Below are 19,288 nucleotides of genomic sequence, written 5' to 3'. Positions count from 1 at the left end.
TGACTAAACAAAGCAGACGAAATCCCTAAAATAATAGGTTTCAGACATCGGACAACAGACAACAGAGGCAGTGATCCTTCAGAAGAAAAGAAACAAGGTCAGTCCTACAATTGCCTCAGATTGCCTGGATGGAGTTTCTAGCCTGCAGCACAGGTAGGGTGAACCTAAACAGGGTCTAGAGGCCCCCTCAACTGAGGAGACAGCATTCAGAACTGATGAGGCCAAGACACCTAGAATCTACAAGGCAGAGTACTGAAGACAAGCGACCAACACAGAACTCCAAAAATCTGTGGAAGGTTCCCCTTAAGTCTTTACTGGCTTAGTACTCACAAGCGCAGGTGTGTGATGAAAAGGTCCAAAGCTGGAAAAGAAACCGCCTTCAAGGAGCATGCAGAAAAATTTTGAAGGTCACACAGGTCAAGCAATCATTCATGTTTCACCTAGCTGTTAATAGAAATGACCTCCCAATATATGGGGCACTAAGGAGAATACTCAGAAGGGTATTGACTCAGTAGTGAGGTAAATTAGTCCCAGATTAAAGACTGTTCTGGTCCAGCCCAATGGAACATAAAAGCAAACTGGTTTCAAGTAACTTAACTACATCCAATGATACATTCAGAATTACACATATTAAAAGAATACAAAAAACTCCAACGACAAAGGAGGTAAAATTTACAATCCTCGGCATTCAATCAATAACTAATAAGCATGCAAAAGAAGTAAGAAAAGACCACCCACGAGGAAAAGAAAAAGCAATCATATCAATCAAAACCACCTATAAACGGAAAAGATGGAAGAACTGGACAAGGAATTAAAATAGTTGTTATAAATATATTCCATGTATTCAAAAGTAGAAGAAAGTATAACCATGAGAAGGAGAGATAGGAACACATGAAAAAAAAAAGGCAAATCAAACACCTAGATATAAAAAATACAATTTTTTAAATGAAAAGTATGCTGGAGGTGATTAAGGTCAGATTAGATATTGTAGAAGAAAAGATTAGTGAATTTAAGGCCATCACAAAATAAAAGGGATGGAAAAAAGGCTGAGAAAATATGTACAAAACATAAGTCAGCTGTGGGACATGAAGTGGCCTACTACACATGCATTGGAGCCCCAAGGATGGGGGTAGGGAAATATATTTGGAAAATTAATGGTCAAAACTTTTCCAAATCTGTGAAAAATACAAACCACAAATCCAAAATCTCAAAGAACTCCAGGAAGAAATATGAAGAAAACATGATAGGACATTATATCAATGTTTAAAATCAGGAATAAAAAGATAAAATAAAAGATAAAGCAGCCAAAGGAAAAAAGACATCTTACATGCATGCAGGGAAACAAAAGATAAGACTGACAGCAGACTTGCTGCTGGAAACAATGCAAACCGGAGAGTGTGGATCAAACACAGTTAAAGTATCTCAAGCGACCACTGGGATAGCCACTACAGAAGTTCCTCAAAAAACGAAAAAAGAATGAAATTCTGCCATTTGCAACAATGTGGATGGACCTAGAGAGTACTATGCTTAGTGAAATAAGTCAGACAGAAAAAGACAACAACAGATACTCTGTGTTATCGCTTACATGTGAAATCTAAAACATAAAACAAACAAATGTAGATAACAAAGGAGAAACAGACTCACAGATATAGAGAACAAACTAGTGTTTATCAATAGGCAGATGGAAGGGGAGAGGGATGAGATAGGGGTATGGGATTAAGAGACACAAACTAACAATAGTATGTATAAAATAAATAAGCAACAAGGATATATTGTACAGTACAGGGAAACATAGCCATTATTTTATAATAACTTTAAATGGAGTATAATCTATAAAAATATTGAATCACTATGTTGCACACCTGAAACTAATATAATATTGTAAATCAACCATAGTACAATTATAAAAAAAAAAGAAATAAAAAAAAAAGGGGAGAGAAACTGTTAAAAATGGAGGTAAAATACTTTTTTCAGTAATGCAAAAGCTGAAAGAATTCATCACCAACAGACCAGCTCTGTGAGGAAATGTTAAAGGATGTTCTTCAGACATAAGGAAAATGATACCAGATGAAATAAAGATCTAAAAAAAGAATGACAAACACCCAGGAATTCCCTGGCAGTCCAGCGGTTGGGACTCTGTGCTTTCACTGCTGAGGGCATGGGTTCAATCCCTGGTCGGGGAACTAAGATCCTAAAAGCCACAAGGCACAGCCAAAAAATAAATAAAGTTTAAAAGAAATTAAAAAAAAAAAAAAAGAATGACAAACACCAGAAATCGTTAAAAGGTAGTGAAATTGGACTTCCCTGGTGGCACAGTGGTTAAGAATCCACCCGTCAACGCAAGGGACACGGGTTCGAGCCCTGGTCCGGGAAGATCCCACATGCCGTGGAGCAACTAAGCCCATGCGCCACATGGCGCAGAGAGTCTGACAGAGATTGGTACATTGAGGTTTAAGATTCTAGGGGCAGGGGCTTCCCTGGTGGCGCAGTGGTTGAGAGTCTGCCTGCCAGTGCGGGGGACACGGGTTTGAGCCCTGGTCTGGGAGGATCCCATGTGCCGCGGAGCAACTAGACCCGTGAGCCACAACTACTGAGCCTGCGCGTCTGGAGCCTGTGCCCCGCAACAAGAGAGGCCGCGATAGTGAGAGGCCCACGCACCGCGATGAAGAGTGGCCCCCACTTGCCGCAACTGGAGAAAGCCCTCACACAGAAACAAAGACCCAACACAGCCATAAATAAATTAAAAAATTAAAAATTAAAAAAAAAGATTCTAGGGTCAGAGGTGTTCTTGGTGATAAGGTTTAGGATTATGTCATGGGAAAGCGGCTGCTGAAATAGCCTGTGGATGAAGATCTTTGAAGTGGGAAAGATCAAAGAACTTTGAGGGCTTCCCTGGTGGCGCAGTGGTTGAGAATCTGCCTGCTAATGCAGGGGACACGGGTTCGAGCCCTGGTCTGGGAAGATCCCAAATGCCGCGGAGCAACTGGGCCCGTCAGCCACAACTACTGAGCCTGCGCGTCTGGAGCCTGTGCTCCGCAACAAGAGAGGCCGCGATAGTGAGAGGCCCGCGCACCGCAATGAAGAGTGGCCCCCGCTTGCCGCAACTAGAGAAAGCCCTCGCACAGAAACGAAGACCCAACACAGCCATAAATAAATAAATAAATAAATAAATAAATAAAAATTAAAAAAAAAAACTATTTGAAGGAATATTAGCTGAAATTTAAAAAAAAAAAAAAGTGAAAACAACCCAAATGTCCATCAACTGAATGAATAAACAAAAAGTGGTATATCCACACAATGGAATATTACTTGGTAATAAAAGGGAATGAAGTACTGACACATGTTACAACATGAATGAACCTTGACAACACTATGCTATGTGAAAGAAGCCAATCACAAAAGACCATATATTGTATAATTCTATTTATATGAAATGTCCAGAACAGACAAATCTACTCAGACAGAAAGTAGACTGGGGGGAGGTAGGGAGAGATGGGGAATGGAGAGTGACTGGTAACAGGCAGGGATGAAAATGTTCACAAATTGATTGTGATAATGGTTGTACAACTCTGTGAATATACTAAAATCCATTGAATTGTAAAGCTTAAATGGGTGAATTACATGGTAGGTGAATTATATCACAATAAAGCTGTCTAAAAAAAATTGACAATTTAAAACAAAAGTAATAACAGACTAGTGGTTTGAGAACACACATGTATAAGTAAAAACCATGAAACATGACATGGTATAGTATAAGTTGAAGGCAGACTATAAGTTAAAGATATAAACCCTAAAGCAAGCACAACACACACACACACACACACACACATATATCATATCTAATAACTACATGCAGCCTACATGAAACAAAATACAAAGACACAATTATGTTAAAAGTAAAAAGGTAGAAAAAGACTGCTAATGCTAACCAACAATGCTAATTAACAATGTCAGTTAACAGGAAGTTGGAGTGGCTATATTAATATCAAGGTTTACTATCAGGAGTAAAGAAGATAATTTCATAATGATAAAGGGATCAAGAAGACATAAGAATTCTAAACAGTTATTTACCTTTTTAACCAGGAACAGAAGGGACCTCCTTGAACTCAAGGAAGGGAATGTATCAAAAACCTAAAGCTAACATCACACTTCATGAAAGATTGATTATTTTTCACCTAAGATTAGGAATGAGACAGGTATGTACACTTTCATCATTTCTATTCAAGGTTTCAGGTGTCAGTAAGCTGTAAGGTGCTAGTCAGTGCAATCAGGCAGGTAAAGAAATAAAAGGCATCCAGATTGGAAAGGAAAAAGTAAAACTGTCTTTATCTATAGTCAACATGATTATCTATGTAGAAAACTCAACAGAATCTACAAAGAAGCTACTAGAAGTAATACATGAGTTTAGCAAGCTTTAGAACAAAAGTGATTATACAAAAATAAACTATTTCTAAACATTGACAATGAACAATTGAAAACTGAAATTAAGACACCATTTACAATAGCATCAAAAACTATGAAATAGGGAAAAATCTGACAAAAAAATGTGCACCTATACACCAAAAACTACAAATCACTGGCAAATTAAAGACCTAAACAAATGGAGAGATACACCATGCTTATGAGTCGGAAGACTCATTTGTTATCAATTCTCTCCAACCTAATCTATAGATCTAACACAATCACAATCAAATTCCCAGTAGGCTTTCATGTACAAATTGGCAAGCTGACTCTTAAAGTTCATATAAAAATGCAAATGACCTAGAAGAGGGCTGACACTACCTGATTTTAAGACTCATAAAGCTATAGTAATCAAGACAATGTGATATATAAGAGATAAACAAAGAGACTAATGCAACAGAGTAGAAGTTCAGAAGCAGACCCACACAGATACAGTCAATTGAATGTATTGATAAAAGGTTCCAAGGCTGGGCTTCCCTGGTGGCACAGTGGTTGAGAATCTGCCTGCCAATGCAGGGGACACGGGTTCGACCCCTGGTCTGGGAAGATCCCACATGCCACAGAGCAACTGGGCCCGTGAGCCACAATTACTGAGCCTGCATGTCTGGAGCCTGTGCTCCGCAACAAGAGAGGCCCGCGCACCGCGATGAAGAGTGGCCCCCGCTTGCCACAACTAGAGAAAGCTCTCGCACAGAAACGAAGACCCAACACAGCCATAAATAAATAAATTTAAAAAAAAAAATGGTTCCAAGGCAATTCAATGGGGGAAAACAATCTTTTCAATAAATGGCACCTGAACTGGACAGCCATATGCAAAAAAAGGTCCATTTCGCCTAGCCTTACATTGTACACAAAAATCAAATGTAAATGATCACAGACTTAAATTTAAGCCAGAACAATAAAACTTCTTAAAGAAAACATGAGAAAATCTTAAGTGACCTTGGATTTGGCAAAGATTTGACATATAAAAGGACAATCTGTAAATGAAAAAAAAAAAACTGATAAATGGAACACCACAAAAACTTTTGCTCTTCAAAGATCACTGCTGAAAATGAAAAGGCAAGCCACTGACTGGGAGAAAATATTTGCAAAACATATATCCAACAAAGGACTTGTATCCAGAAGACAAACAACTCAATTAAAAAAACAAGGAAAATATTTAAACAGAATTCACTAAAGTAGATATACAAACGGCAAATAAGCACATGAAAAGATGCTCTCAACTATAGTCACTAAGAAAAAGTAAATTAAAACCATAATGGCATATACTACACACACCATAGGTAAAATGAAAAAGACTGATGATGCCAAATATTGACAAAGACATGGAGCAACAGAAACTCACACACTGCTGATGAGAAGGAAAAACAGTACAATCCATTTTAGCAAACAGCAGCTTTTTAAGTATACACCTACTTAGGTGTACCCAGTCATTCTGCTCCTAAATATCTATCCCAGAGAAAAGGAAATATAGGTCTATACAAAAAGCTGTCCATGAATGTTCACAACAGCTTTATTTGCAACCAGCAAAAACTGGAAACAATCCAAATTACCATCAACAGGTGAATGGATAAACCAATTGTGGTCTGTGCATATAATTGAATATTACTCAACAATAAAACAGAATGAGCTACTGACAAACAACATATGAATCTCAAAATGATTAAGCTGATTGAAAGAAGCCAGACAGGGCTTCCCTGGTAGCACAGTGGTTAAGAATCCGCCTGCCAATGAAGGGGACACGGGTTCGAGCCCTCGTCTGGGAAGATCCCACATGCCGCGGAGCAACTAAGCCCGTGAGCCACAACTACTGAGCCTGCGAGCCACAGCTACTGAAGCCCGCGCACCTAGAGCTGTGCTCCGCAACGAGAAGCCACTGCACTGAGAAGCCTGCGCACCGCAACGAAGAGCAGCCCCCGCTCGCCACAACTAGAGAAAGCCCACGTGCAGCAACAAAGACCCAACGCTGCCAAAAATAAATAAATAAATAAATTCTATAAAAAATTCAAAATAAAGATTTAAAAAGAAAAAAAAGAAGCCGGACAAACAAGATGCACATTGTATAATTTCATTTATGCAAACTAACGAGTGGTGACAGAAACAGATCAGAAGTGGCTTGGAGATAGCATGAGAGGGGTAGAGAAAAGGTACCATAAAGGTGTACCAGAAAAGTCTGGGGAGATAAACATATTCACTATCTTAATTATGGTGATGGTTTCACAGATATATACATATGTCCAAACTCATCAAATTGTGCAGTTTATTGAATGTCAACTACATTGACATATATCAATGCCATATTGACATTGTCAATAACATATGACATATTGTATACCACAAAGATTTTTTTTTTTAGTTAGAAAAGAGTAATAGCTGAAATAAATTTAAATACTTCTATTATGCTAAACACTATGCGTTCCTAATAATTTTTTAAATTATTTATTTATTTTTGGGTGCGCCAAGGGCACGTCATGCGGGATCTTAGTTCCCTGACCAGGGATTGAACCCATGCCTCCTACAGTGGAAGCGCGGCGTCTTAACCACTGGACCACCAGGGAAGTCCCCTGATAATGTCTTAATACACACTCACCCTTTACTGCTCCCCTTGGAGGATGCTAAGGAACCAACTCATTATTTTGAAAACAAAGGGAGAGAATCAAGTATTTCTCTTTCCTGTATGATTAGTAATTCAGGAAAACAAAAAAGTTGTTGAGGAAAAGCTCCTCTTTAGAGTGACCTGCTAGTTAATAAAAGCAGAAGGAATGATAAAATGATCACTGCAACTCCTGGTAAAGTAATGGATCTAGGCAATGACCATCAAAGGTTACTAAGCTTGAGGTGAAAAACTGATGGGTGTTGACTAGAGGCTTGATATTAAGGAACTGTTAACTTTTTAAGGTATGATAATACAGGCATGACTTGGAGATATCACAGGTTGAGTTCCAGACCACCACAATGAAGTGAGTCACACGAATTTTTTGGTTTCCCAGTGCATGTAAAAGTTATGTTTACACTATACTGCAGTATATTATAGGAAGTGCCCAAAAGCATTATGCCTAAAAAATACAATGTATATCTTAATTTAAAACTACTTTATTGCTGGGGCTTCCCTGGCGGTCCAGTGGTTAAGACTCTGCGCTTCCAACGCACAGGGCACGGGTTCAATCCCTGGTCAGGGGAACTAACATCTTGCATGCCGCGCAGCGCGGCTGAAACAAAACAAAACAAAACTTTATTGCTAAAAAATGTTAACCATCACTTGAGCCTTCAGCGAGTCATAATCTTTTTCCAATATCAAAAAAAAGTAACATCACTGATTACAGATCACCATAACAAATACAATTATAATGAAAAAGTTTGAAACGTGAAAACTACCAAAATGTGACATAGAGATACGAACTGAGCAACTGCTATTAGAAAAATAATGCCAACACACTTGATGCAGGGCTGCCACAAACCTTCAATTTATTAAACACATACACACACACAATATCTGTGAAGCATGATAAAGCAAAAGTGCAATGAAACAAGGTATGCCTGTACTACTCTGGTAAGCCTTTATCTTTCAGAGATATATACTGAAGTATTTATAAATGAAATAATTTGATGCCTGGGATTTGTTTCAAAGTAATTCAGGGCATTATTTTACTTCTGTCTAAAGCAGCAGTCCCCAACCTTTTTGGCACCAGGGACCTAAGACAATTTTTCCATGGACTGGGGCGGGGGGACGATGGTTCAGGTGGTAATGCAAGCAACGGGGAGCGGTAGGGAATGGCAGATGAAGCTTCGCTCGCTTGCTCGCCCACCGCTCACCTCCTGCTGTGTGGCCTGGTTCCTAACAGGCCACTGACCGGTATCGGTCTGCAGCCCAGGGGTTGGGGACCCCTGGTCTAAAGGACACCCTCCAACATTGCTTGTAGTACAGATCTGGTGGTGATGAATTTTTTCAGTTTTTGTATGCCTAAACACAGCTTTGTTTCTCCATAGTTTTTGAAAAATATTTTTGCCAGCTACAGAATTTAAAGTTGACAGTTTCTTTCTTTGAGTAATTTAAAGATGTTTTTCCACTGTCTTCTGGCTTGTATTATACACTATTAATGAGAAATCTGATGTCAACTTTATTTTTGTTCTTCTTTATATAACACGATTGTTTTCTCTGGATGTTCTTAAGACTTTCTCTTTATGATTGGTTATAAGTAGTTTGGCTATATACCATGCCATAGTGTAGTTTTCTTCATGTCTTTCGTGGCTGGAATTCACTGAGTTTCTTGGATCAGTGGGTTTATAGTTTTCAATAATTATGAAAAGTTTTTAGCCATTATTTCTTCAAACATTTTTTTCTCTTCCACCCTCTCTCCTCTCCTTCGGGGATCCAAACCACGTACTAGGTTTTTTATAAGTTGTCACATCACTCACTGATGTCTGCTCTTCCGTGTGTGCGCGCGCGCGTGCACGCGTGTATTCTTCTACCTCTCTTTTTCATTTTGGATAGTTTCTAGTCTTATCCCTTGAAGTTCATGAATCTTCTCTTCTGCAATTTCCAATTTACCATTGATCCTATCTGTGTATTTTTGTTCTGACATCGTAGTTTTTCTCTAGAAGTTCAATTTGAGTCATTTTTCTATCTTCTATGCCTCTACTTAATGTTTTGAACATAATAGTTATTTGATTGTTCTCCTGATTAATGATAATGCTCTCCCACTTCTTTGTACACCTGATAATCTTTGTTTGGATGCCAGATATTGTCATTTTGACTTAGTTGGGTACTGGATATTTTTGCATTCCTATAAATTTTCTTGGGCATTGTTCTGATATGTAGCTAAGTAATATGGAAACAGTTTGATCTTCTTGGATCTTGCTTTTATGATTTGCTAGGTAGGTCTGAAGCAGTACTAACTCTATGGCTAATTAATCTCCACTACTGAGGCAAGACTCTCTTGAATACCTAATGCCCCAAGAATTATTCCAGTCTGGCTAGGGGAACAGGCACTATTCTTAGCCCTATATAAGTGACAGGCACTGTTCCCTCTAATCCATTTGGGTATTTCTCCAGCCTTGGGTAGTTTCCTCAAACATATGTGATCAGTACATGCTTAATATTCAAGGAAATCCTTTGAAGATCTCCAGTTCTCTATGAATACAGGTCTCTCCTTTCTGGTATTCCATCCTATGAACTCCATTTGTTTTGGTGTCCCGGGACTCAGCTCTGTCTCAACTCAGGCAATCTATGGGCTCTGCCTTAGTTCCCCTTCCCTATGTTGAAACTTGGAAACTCTCAGGCAGCAAGCTGAGGCAAGTTGTAGAGCTCACCTCATTTGTTTCCCATCTCTAGAGATTACTGTCATTGAATGCTTGATGTCTGTTTTTTTTTTTTAATTGAGGTATAGTTGATTCACAATACTGTATTATTTTCAGGTGTATAGCAAAGTGATTTAAAGAGAGATCATTTTCCATTATAGGTTATTACAAGATACTGAATGTTGTTCCTTGTGTTATACAGTAAATTCGTGTTGCTTGTCTATTTTATGTATAGTAGTTTGTAAACCCGATACTTCTAATTTACCCCTCCCCTACCTCCCTTTCCCCTTTGGTGACCGTAAGTTTGTTTCCTATGTCTCAGTCTATTTCTGTTTTGTATATAGATTCATTTGGATTATATTTTAGATTTCACATATAAGTGATATCATATATTTGTCTTTTTTTCTGATTCACTCCACTTACTATGATTTTCTACAGATCCATCCATGTTCCCGCAAATGGCAATATTTCATTCTTTTTATGGCTAATATTCCATTGCGTGTGTGTGCGTGTGTGCATGTGCATGTGTGTGCATGCGCGTGTGTGTGCATGCATGTGTGACCATCTGTATGTTTTCTTCAGAGAAATGTTTATTTAAGTCTTCTGCCCATTTTTTGATTGGGTTTTCTTTATTTGATGTTGAGCTGTATGAGCTGTTTATATATTTTGGAAATTAAGTCCTTGTTGGTCACATCGTTTGCAAATATTTTCTCCCATTATGTAGGCTGTCTTTTTTTTTGTTTATGGTTTCCTTTGCCATGCAAAAGCTTGTAAGTTTGATTAGGTCCCATTTATTTCTGCTTTTCTTTTTTTCCTTTGGGAGACTGACCTAAGAAAACACTGGTATGATTTATATCAGAGAATGTTTTGTCTATGTTCTCTTCTAGGAGTTTTATGGTATCATGTCATATGTAAGTCTTTAAGCCATTGTGAGTTTACTTTTGTATATGGTGTGAGGGACTGTTCTAACTTCACTGATTTATCAATACATGAGGCTGTCCAGCTTTCCCAACACCACTTGTTGAACAGAATTTCTTTTCTCCATTGTATATTCTTGCCTCCTTTGTCAAAGATTAATTGACCGTAGGTGTGTTGGTTTACTTCTGGGCTCTCTATTCTCTATTTATCCATGCCCGTTTTTGTGCCAATACCACGCTGTTTTGATTAGCTTTGTAGTACTGTCTAAAGTCTGGGAGGGTTATGCCTCCAGCTTTGTTCTTTTTCCTCAGGATTGCTTTGGCAATTCTGGGTCTTTTATGGTTCCATATAAATTTTAGAATTATTTGTTCTAGTTCTGTGAAAAATGTCATGGGTAATTTGATACAGATCTCATTAAATCTGTAGATTGCTTTGGGTAGTATGGCCATTTTAACTATACTAATTCTTCCAATCCAAGAGCATGGGATATCTTTCCATTTCATTGAATCGTCTTCAATTTCCTTCGTCAATGTTTTATAGTTCTCAAGGTATACGTCTTTTACCTCCTTCGTCAGGTTTATTCTTAGGTTTTTTTTTTTTTTGGACACTATTTTAAAAGAGATTTTTTTTTACTCTCTCTTTCTGATATTGCATTGTTAGTGCAATGAAATGCCAACGGATTTCTGTATGTTAATCCTGTATCCTGCTACTTTGCTAAATTCATTTATTAGTCCTAAAAGTTTTTGTGTGGAGTTTTTAGGGTTTTCTATATAGAGTATATCATATATCATCTGCATATAATGACAGTTTTACCTCTTCCCGTCCAATCTGGGTACCTTTCATTTCTTTTTCTTGTCTGACTGATGTGGCTAGGACTTCCAATACTATGTTGAGTAGAAGTGGTTAGAGTGGCCATCCTTGTCTTGTTCCAGAATTTAGCAGGAAGGCTTTCAGCTTTTCACCGTTGAGTATTATGTTGGCTGTGGGTTTGTCATAAAAGCTTTTATTATGTTAAGTTCCCTCTATACCTACTTTGGTGACTGTTCTTATCATGAATGGATATTGAACTTTATCAAATGCTTTTTCTGCATCTACTGAAGTGATCACATGGTTTCTGTCTTTTCTTTTGTTAATGTGATGTATCACATTGATTCATTTGCATACGCTGAACCATCCTTGTGACCCTGGAATGAATCCAACTTGTTCGTGGTGTATGATCCTTTTATGTTGTTGGATTCAGTTTGCTAATATTTTGTTGAGTATTTTTGCACCTATATTTATCAAAGATATTGGCCTGTAATTTTCTTTTTGTAGTGTCTTTGTCTGATTTGGGTATGAGGGTGATGGCGGCTTTTCATATAATGACTTCGGGAGTGTTCCCTCCTCTTCAATCTTTTGGAATAGTTTGAGAAGAATAGCTATAAGTTCTTTAATGTCTGGTGTCTTAAAACTGTTGTTTCATGTATTTTGTCTGTTTACTGTTGGTTGCTTTGAGTAATAGGGTAAATCTGGGCCCTGCTACTCCACTTTGGCTGGAAGCAAAGTCCTCATAGTACCCTTTCTGAAATTCAAAATATCCTACTTTTGGCTAATGAGAGCCTGTTTAAGCTATCTCCTGACTCTTTTCACCACAATTTCACATCTTAACTTCCTTGCTTTATGTTATGAAAAAACATTATAGGTTCACCTTGAATATTCCCTATCTTTAATGAAGAATCAGCTATTTTTCAAGGAGCCTTGTTCCTTTGAGAGAAAAATTCTAATGACCACCATCTCAGGGTACTAGGGGTGCTCACTGCTACAAGGTATATCACTATTTCTAGGTGTTTTCAGGACAAAGCTGGGTGTGTGTGTGTGTTTAAAGAAAATATATAATGAATCCCTAGTGATATTACCAATTCAAATTTATATAACTTCTGATTTTACATTTCCATATTTTAAGCTACAAAAATCCAGGTTCCTAGTATTAAATACATAGATACTTATTTGCTGTATTCATATATAAGAATACATAGTTTCAGAATAAATATCAATCCTATATGATTACAAAAAGCAGTTAAAGATTTGTTTATACTTTTTTTGTCCTTATGGTATATCCCAATATAGATAATTAATCATATTGTCATATTTTAAAGTTTATTAAATAATTCCTTTCTATGTAGTTTAACCACAACAAGCATGATACACAGTAAGCATCCTTTAATTACTTTTATTTATTTTTAAGGATAGCCTCCCTCATGTTGATTTAGTTTTGTTTTACAATTACTTAAAACATTTACATGACTCAAAAATCAAACCTAATCACTAAAATTACATCTACTGGTAAAGCAAAATTTATATTCACAGGCAGGGTCCTTAATATGGTATGATGGAATTTAAAATCAAAAACACAATACTATTTAAGTCACAAGGATGACAAGAAAAGAAGTTAAGAAATTACCTAAGACTACAGCTATGCAACAAGCCCACAGGATAAACAATACTGACTGGAGCAAGAGGACAACAAATATAAGATGAAGGTCTCTAGAGTAAAGAAATAGAACTGAAATTATCTGAGAAGTTTAACCAAGTAGAAAATCAGACAAAAATAATTTAAAAGAACTGTAGGAAAGAGAAGACAGCCAGGAATTCGAAGAAAGCCAAGCAGGTAAAAAATGAGACAATTAACCCCAGGAAAAAACAAAGTATTAAGAAAGGAAATGTAACCACAGTATACTATTCAGCTCAGCAATGAATTCTTACATATTGTAATATAACTCTACACTAGGAAGATGCACAGGTAAGGGAAAGAGTGGTTTAAGAGCTTAAATCCTCACCTACTGTAACAGAACATCAATAGATAATATTTTAAATTGATAAAGACATATAGTAACATACACATATTACTCAGAAACGCAGCAGTATAAACCACGTTGAACAGCTGAGAGGTTGAAAGTGGTTTACTTGGGAATGAGACCAAGAACACTGCTGGTTTGGTTTCAAGTATTTTAGGACTATTTAACTTTTTCAACTATGTACATGTATTATTCAGAGAAAAATAGGTTGGTTTGTTTTTATCTGCTTCTTTGACCAGTTTTATTAAGAAATAATTGACATACATCACTATATAAGTTTAAGGTATACAGCATGATGGTGTGATTTACGTATATTGTGAAGTGACTACCACAACAGGTTCAGCTAACATCCATCTTCTCATATAGATACAACAGAAAGAAAAAAACTTATCCATCTTTCCTATATATCATACACCAGTGTTAGCTACAGTCATGTTGTACATTACCTCCCTCATACTTATTTATCTTATAACTGGAAGTTTGTACATTTGGACCACCTTCCTCCAATTCTTCCTCCCCCAATCATCCACCTCTGGTAACAAGTCTGATCTCTTTTTCTATGAGCTTGGGTATTTTTGTTTTTTGTTTTTAGATTCCACATATAAGCATGTGTCTTTCTCTGTCTGGCTTATCTCACTCCACATAATGCCTTCAAAGTCCATCCTTGTTGTCTCAAAAAAATAGGTTTTAAAAAAGACAAAAATGGCCAAAATAATCATGATTTGTATACCATGTACAGACTACATGTTGACTGAAATTGTAAACAAGTTATTCAGTGGGAAAAGTTGGCTGTCCACAAGTTTTATCAACTTGCTTACTTCACAAAATATTTCTTGTAACTAAAAACATCAATCAAGCCTCCATTCTTTATCACTATGGTTTTTACAGACTTTTTAGCATCATTATGTTACCTACATACATTGAGTTAGCAAGAGTCTGCTTAATTCAAAATATTTTAATAATAAATGCAAATTTCATCTTTTTATACATAAAAAATTATAAAACTGGCTCAATCAGAATGGCATCAACGAGTAAAATTTTTGCCAAAAAATAAATTTTAGTTTGGTCTGCTGGTGTCAAATAAATAAAGGTCATTTATACAGTGCTGCCTAAATAACAAATATTAAGTGCTAGTCTGCTGAAAGGAAAGCTCTAAAAGACGCAGTTATCTTTTGTGTACTTGGCAGCATCAATTCCTGAACTACCCTCGAAACTAGCTGCACAGCTGGCCTAAGCCTGTGGCTTTTCCAGATAGATGACTAAGCAACTGTGGAAAGATAAACAGTACCTAAATGAATCTGTATATTACTGATGTTTACTATTTTACAAATTAGGTGTGAAACAAGTACTGCTGTGATATTAAGAAGCCTGATTTGCTTTACCAGTTCTCCTTACATAAGATGGCACATATGAAACAACAAAATTAAGATTTTAAGTAGAGCAATATTCCAGAAACTTATCACAGAAACCTATTAAAGCCCTAGCACAGTTTCAGACTCATACAATGAAGATGACAGAACTTCAACTACAAATGTTTTTAGTCAGATAAGTGGGGCCATACTTGCGACCTGACAGAGCATCTGCCTTCACGCAACTGAATATGAAAAACTTATTTTTTGTTTATATAGATTTTACAATGAAGTCTAATAACATGAATTCCCTGTCACCAAGAAGAAACAGTATAAAATAAACACTGTTAATGGCAGACTGTCACTACTACATCTTCAAATGGCTTTATGCCAAATATAATGTATAGGCTAGTCGTTATATTCAGACCTATACTTGTGCTTGTGTGCGTACATACATGTATTCACATTTACATGTAAATATAAATATATAATAATGCTGTTGTAATACCTGAATTTTACCCCCAAAATAGAAGCTAAATAAAAGCTCATGCAAAGAAAAGGTTCCACTTCGAATAAGACACAGATGAATAAAGATGCAACAAGAAACCAAGAGAAACTCATCCTTTTATGAATAAGTGATTGCTTTCAAAGACAGTAAAGCACAATGTTAAGAATTCATAACTTAATTTGCTGCACTTAATATAAACTCTATTACAATATTACAAACTCATTGCCCTCCCACCAATAGTAATAATGATAAAGTGATTCAAACATCTACAGCCCAAACAAATAAAACACTGAGGTTGTAATGCACTCTTGGACTTCAAATAATTGGATTATCTAGTGCAGTGTTACTCAAAAGTACAGTGTATGTTGAATAACTCACTATAACTGTAAACTATTTATAACAAATTGCCTTATTTCTCAGGTATGAAGGGTTCTGACTCATTCACTTGCCTTTTATGGAGCTTTCATAGTGTGGGGGTCAAATGGTCCTTCCAAGCCTCAAGCCTTAGCAAAAAAAGTCACCTAAGTGTTCTACCTTTAAATTTCCTTGCCAAAAGGGATGGACCATTTGTCCTAAGCGTTTTTAGAGAAAGGTAAAGTGAAGGTGAGTCTCAGATTCCCCTGTAGACATTCTCAGGTTAAAAATGATCAAAAATTCCTGTCCTAAATGTCCTTATGAATAATACAGAATTCAGGGGTGAAAAGACTTATTCCTTGAAATTTTGTTTAAAATACTACCTAATAAAGAAACATAAAGATAGAAAGACACAAAGCAAGTACAGCAAACTGTTGATAATTACTGAACCCAAAGGATGGGTTTATGAGGTTCATTATCTATTCTTTATTTTTGTACATGTTTATAAACTTTCAAATTAAAATTTAGAATGAAAAGCAATGTTCTGTTGGTCACTTGAAAATTCATTAATAAACACATAAAATCTTAAAGAAGTTGTAGCTCTAGAAAAATAAAACAAATAGGCCAAAATATTAAATAGTAGTTGGGAACATGAGAACCTGAGAGATTTCTTCATTCTTCTATTCTGCTTTTCATTACCTCCACTCCCCTACCCCTAAAACATGTTGATTTTTATAGTTGGGAGGGGGATATACACCACACAAACATATATATTAAACATTGTTAAAATTAAAATACAGGACGGTGCTGTCAGGATTAAAAAGAAACATTAAGTTCTTTAAGAGAAATTAATTAAGGGTAAAGGACTTACCTGCTCTTCTCTTTTCTGCTTACGTAACTGCAGTCCTTCTTCCTCCCTCCTTCTGCGCATCTCATCAGGATTCAGGGACTTATTTTTGTAACTTTTCAGGCGAAAGTTCTCTTTCCCTGGGGTAGTCATGACTTCTACAAAAATAAGAGGGAGGGAGGGAACAGATGAGCTCAGCTGACTATAAAGAGCTCTGTTACTTTAATAGCTCAATCTTTTAAACATATACATGCTCAGACCCACCCCACAGGAATGTCAAATGGTTACTTTAACAGCTTTATTAAAGTGTACAATTCAGTGTCTTTTAGTATATTCACAATTATGTGCAAATCAACACCACAGTAAATTTTTAAACATTTTCACCACCTCAAAAAGCTATTGCTCCTATTCAGGATATTTCATGTGAATAGACCATGTGTGATCTTCTGTGCCTGGCTTCTTCAACTTAGCACAGTATTTTCAAAGTTCATCCGTGTTGCAGCATATATTAGTACTTTATTCCTTTTTTTGGCTGAATAATATCCCATTGTATGGAGATACTCCATTATATTTATCCACTCATCAAATGATGGACATTTGGGTTCTTTCCACTTTTGGGCTATTATGACTAGTGCTTCCATAAACATTTGTCGACAAGTTTTTATGCAGGCTTATGTTTTCATTTCTCTTGGGTATATACCTATACACTCTGTTTAATCATTTCAGGAGCTTCCAGACTATTTTTCCAAAGTGGCTGCACCATTTTACATTCCTATCAGCAGTATACAAGTGTTGCCAATTTTTCCATATCCTCACCAACACCTGCTATCACAACTTTTTTTTAAACTGAAATACAGCTGATTTACAATACTGTATTAGTTTCAGGTGTAGAGCAAAGTATCACAACCTTTTGATTCTAGCCATTCTAGTGGGATAGATGTCTTTTAACATATTTATTTGCCAACTACATATCCTCCATAAAAAATGTCTATTCAGATTCTTTGCCCATTTTAAAATTGTGTTGTCTTTTTACCACTGAGCTGTAAGAGTTCTTTAGATAGAAGTCCCTGTCAGATACATGACTTGTTAATATTTTCTTCCATTTTATAGGTTGTCTTTTCACTTTCTTGATGGTCAAATCTACTGTTAAAACCCTCTCATGAATTTTGAAGCACCAAAAGTTTTTAATTTTGATGGAATCCAAATTAATCAATTTCTTTTTCTGTTGCTCAATGCTTTTAGTGCCATACTTAGGGATTCTTAACCCTGTTTCCTTCTAAGAGTTTGAGAGTTTTACCTCTTACATCTAGGTTTGTCATCCATTTTGGGTTAATTTTTCTATGTGGTTTGAGGTAAAGGTCCAACTTCATTATTTTGCATGTGGCTACCAGTTGTTCCAGCACTACTGAAAAAACTATTCTTTCTCTATTGTACAGTCTTGACACTCCTGTTGCAAATCAGTCAATCACATATTTATAGTTTTATTTCTCAACTTTCGATTCTATTCCCTTGATCTGTATGTGTATCCTTGTGCCAATTCCACACAATCTTTGTCTTTTTTGTAATAAGTTTTAAAATCAGGAAGTATGAGTCCTATTTTATTCTTTTTCAAGATTGTTTTGACTCACCTGGATACACTGCTATTCCATGTGAATTTTAGAATCAGTTTGTCAATTCCTACAGAGAAGTCAGCTGGGATTCCAATATGAACTGCACTGAATCTGTAGATCAATTTGGGGAGTATTGCCACCTTAATGTTAAATCTTCCAACCCATGAACACAATTTTTTTTTTTACTTAGATCTTTAATTTCTTTCAACAATGTTTTGTAGTTTTCAGAGTGTTTTACACTTCTTTTGTTAAATTTACTCCTAAGTATTTTTTAATGCTATTGTAAATGGAATTATTTTCTTAATTTCACTTTTGGATTGTTCATGACAAATCTATATAAATACAATCGATTTTTATACATTGATTTTTATATCCTGCAACCTTGCTGAACTGAACTTGTTTATTAATGCTATTTTATTAGTGCATTCTTTAGGATTTTCTACATAGATCATGTCATCTGCCAGAGATAGTTTTGCTTCTTTCAAAACTAGTAACATTTTTTGTTTTAAAGTCTAATTTTTCTGATATTAAGTATAGCCACTCCAGCTTCCTTATGGTTGCTACTTGTTTTATCTTTTTCCATCCTTATACTTTCAGTGTATTTGTATCTTTAAACTTAAAGTATGTCTCAGGGAATTCCCTGGCAGTCCAGTGGTTAGGACTCTGCACTTCCACTGCAGGGGGCACGGGTTCAATCTCCGGTCAGGGAACTAAGATCCCACATGCTGTGACGTGGCCAAACATAAATAAATAAATAATGTCTCTTATAGAGAGCATATAGTTGGATTCAGCCTCACAATTTCTGCCTTTTTAATTAGACTGTTTAATCAATTCATATTTAGTGTTATTATTGATATAGTTGGAGCGATGACTGCTTTCCCATTTTTCATTTTCTGTCTCATGTCTTTCATTCCTTTATTACTCTTTTACTGCTTTCTTTTGCATTGATTTTCTAATAAAGCACTTAAATTTCTTTAGTGATTTTTTTCACTGTATTTTTTTAGTTTTTTTCCCCCCAGTAGTTGCTCAAGGGCTTACCACACACTTTCACTTAGAATCAGCTTCAGACTTATACTAGCTTAATTCCAATGAGATATAGAAATGTTATG

The 19,288-nt window shown here is 36.2% G+C and overlaps 1 protein-coding gene across 1 annotated transcript in view; it reads right to left on the bottom strand.

Moving 5' to 3' along the window:
• Window positions 1-19,288, bottom strand: part of KPNA1 (karyopherin subunit alpha 1) — a 73,375-nt gene that overhangs the window by 31,383 nt on the left and 22,704 nt on the right. Inside the window, exon 2 of the mRNA XM_059920988.1 lies at window positions 16,594-16,727. Coding sequence (XP_059776971.1) covers window positions 16,594-16,722 — 129 coding nt within the window. The 5' untranslated portion in view covers window positions 16,723-16,727. The remainder of the gene's footprint in view (window positions 1-16,593; window positions 16,728-19,288) is intronic.

The sequence above is a fragment of the Balaenoptera ricei genome, chromosome 4, assembly GCF_028023285.1.
Source record: "Balaenoptera ricei isolate mBalRic1 chromosome 4, mBalRic1.hap2, whole genome shotgun sequence".
NCBI lineage: Eukaryota > Metazoa > Chordata > Mammalia > Artiodactyla > Balaenopteridae > Balaenoptera > Balaenoptera ricei.
This window is presented reverse-complemented; position numbering and strand designations above follow the sequence as displayed.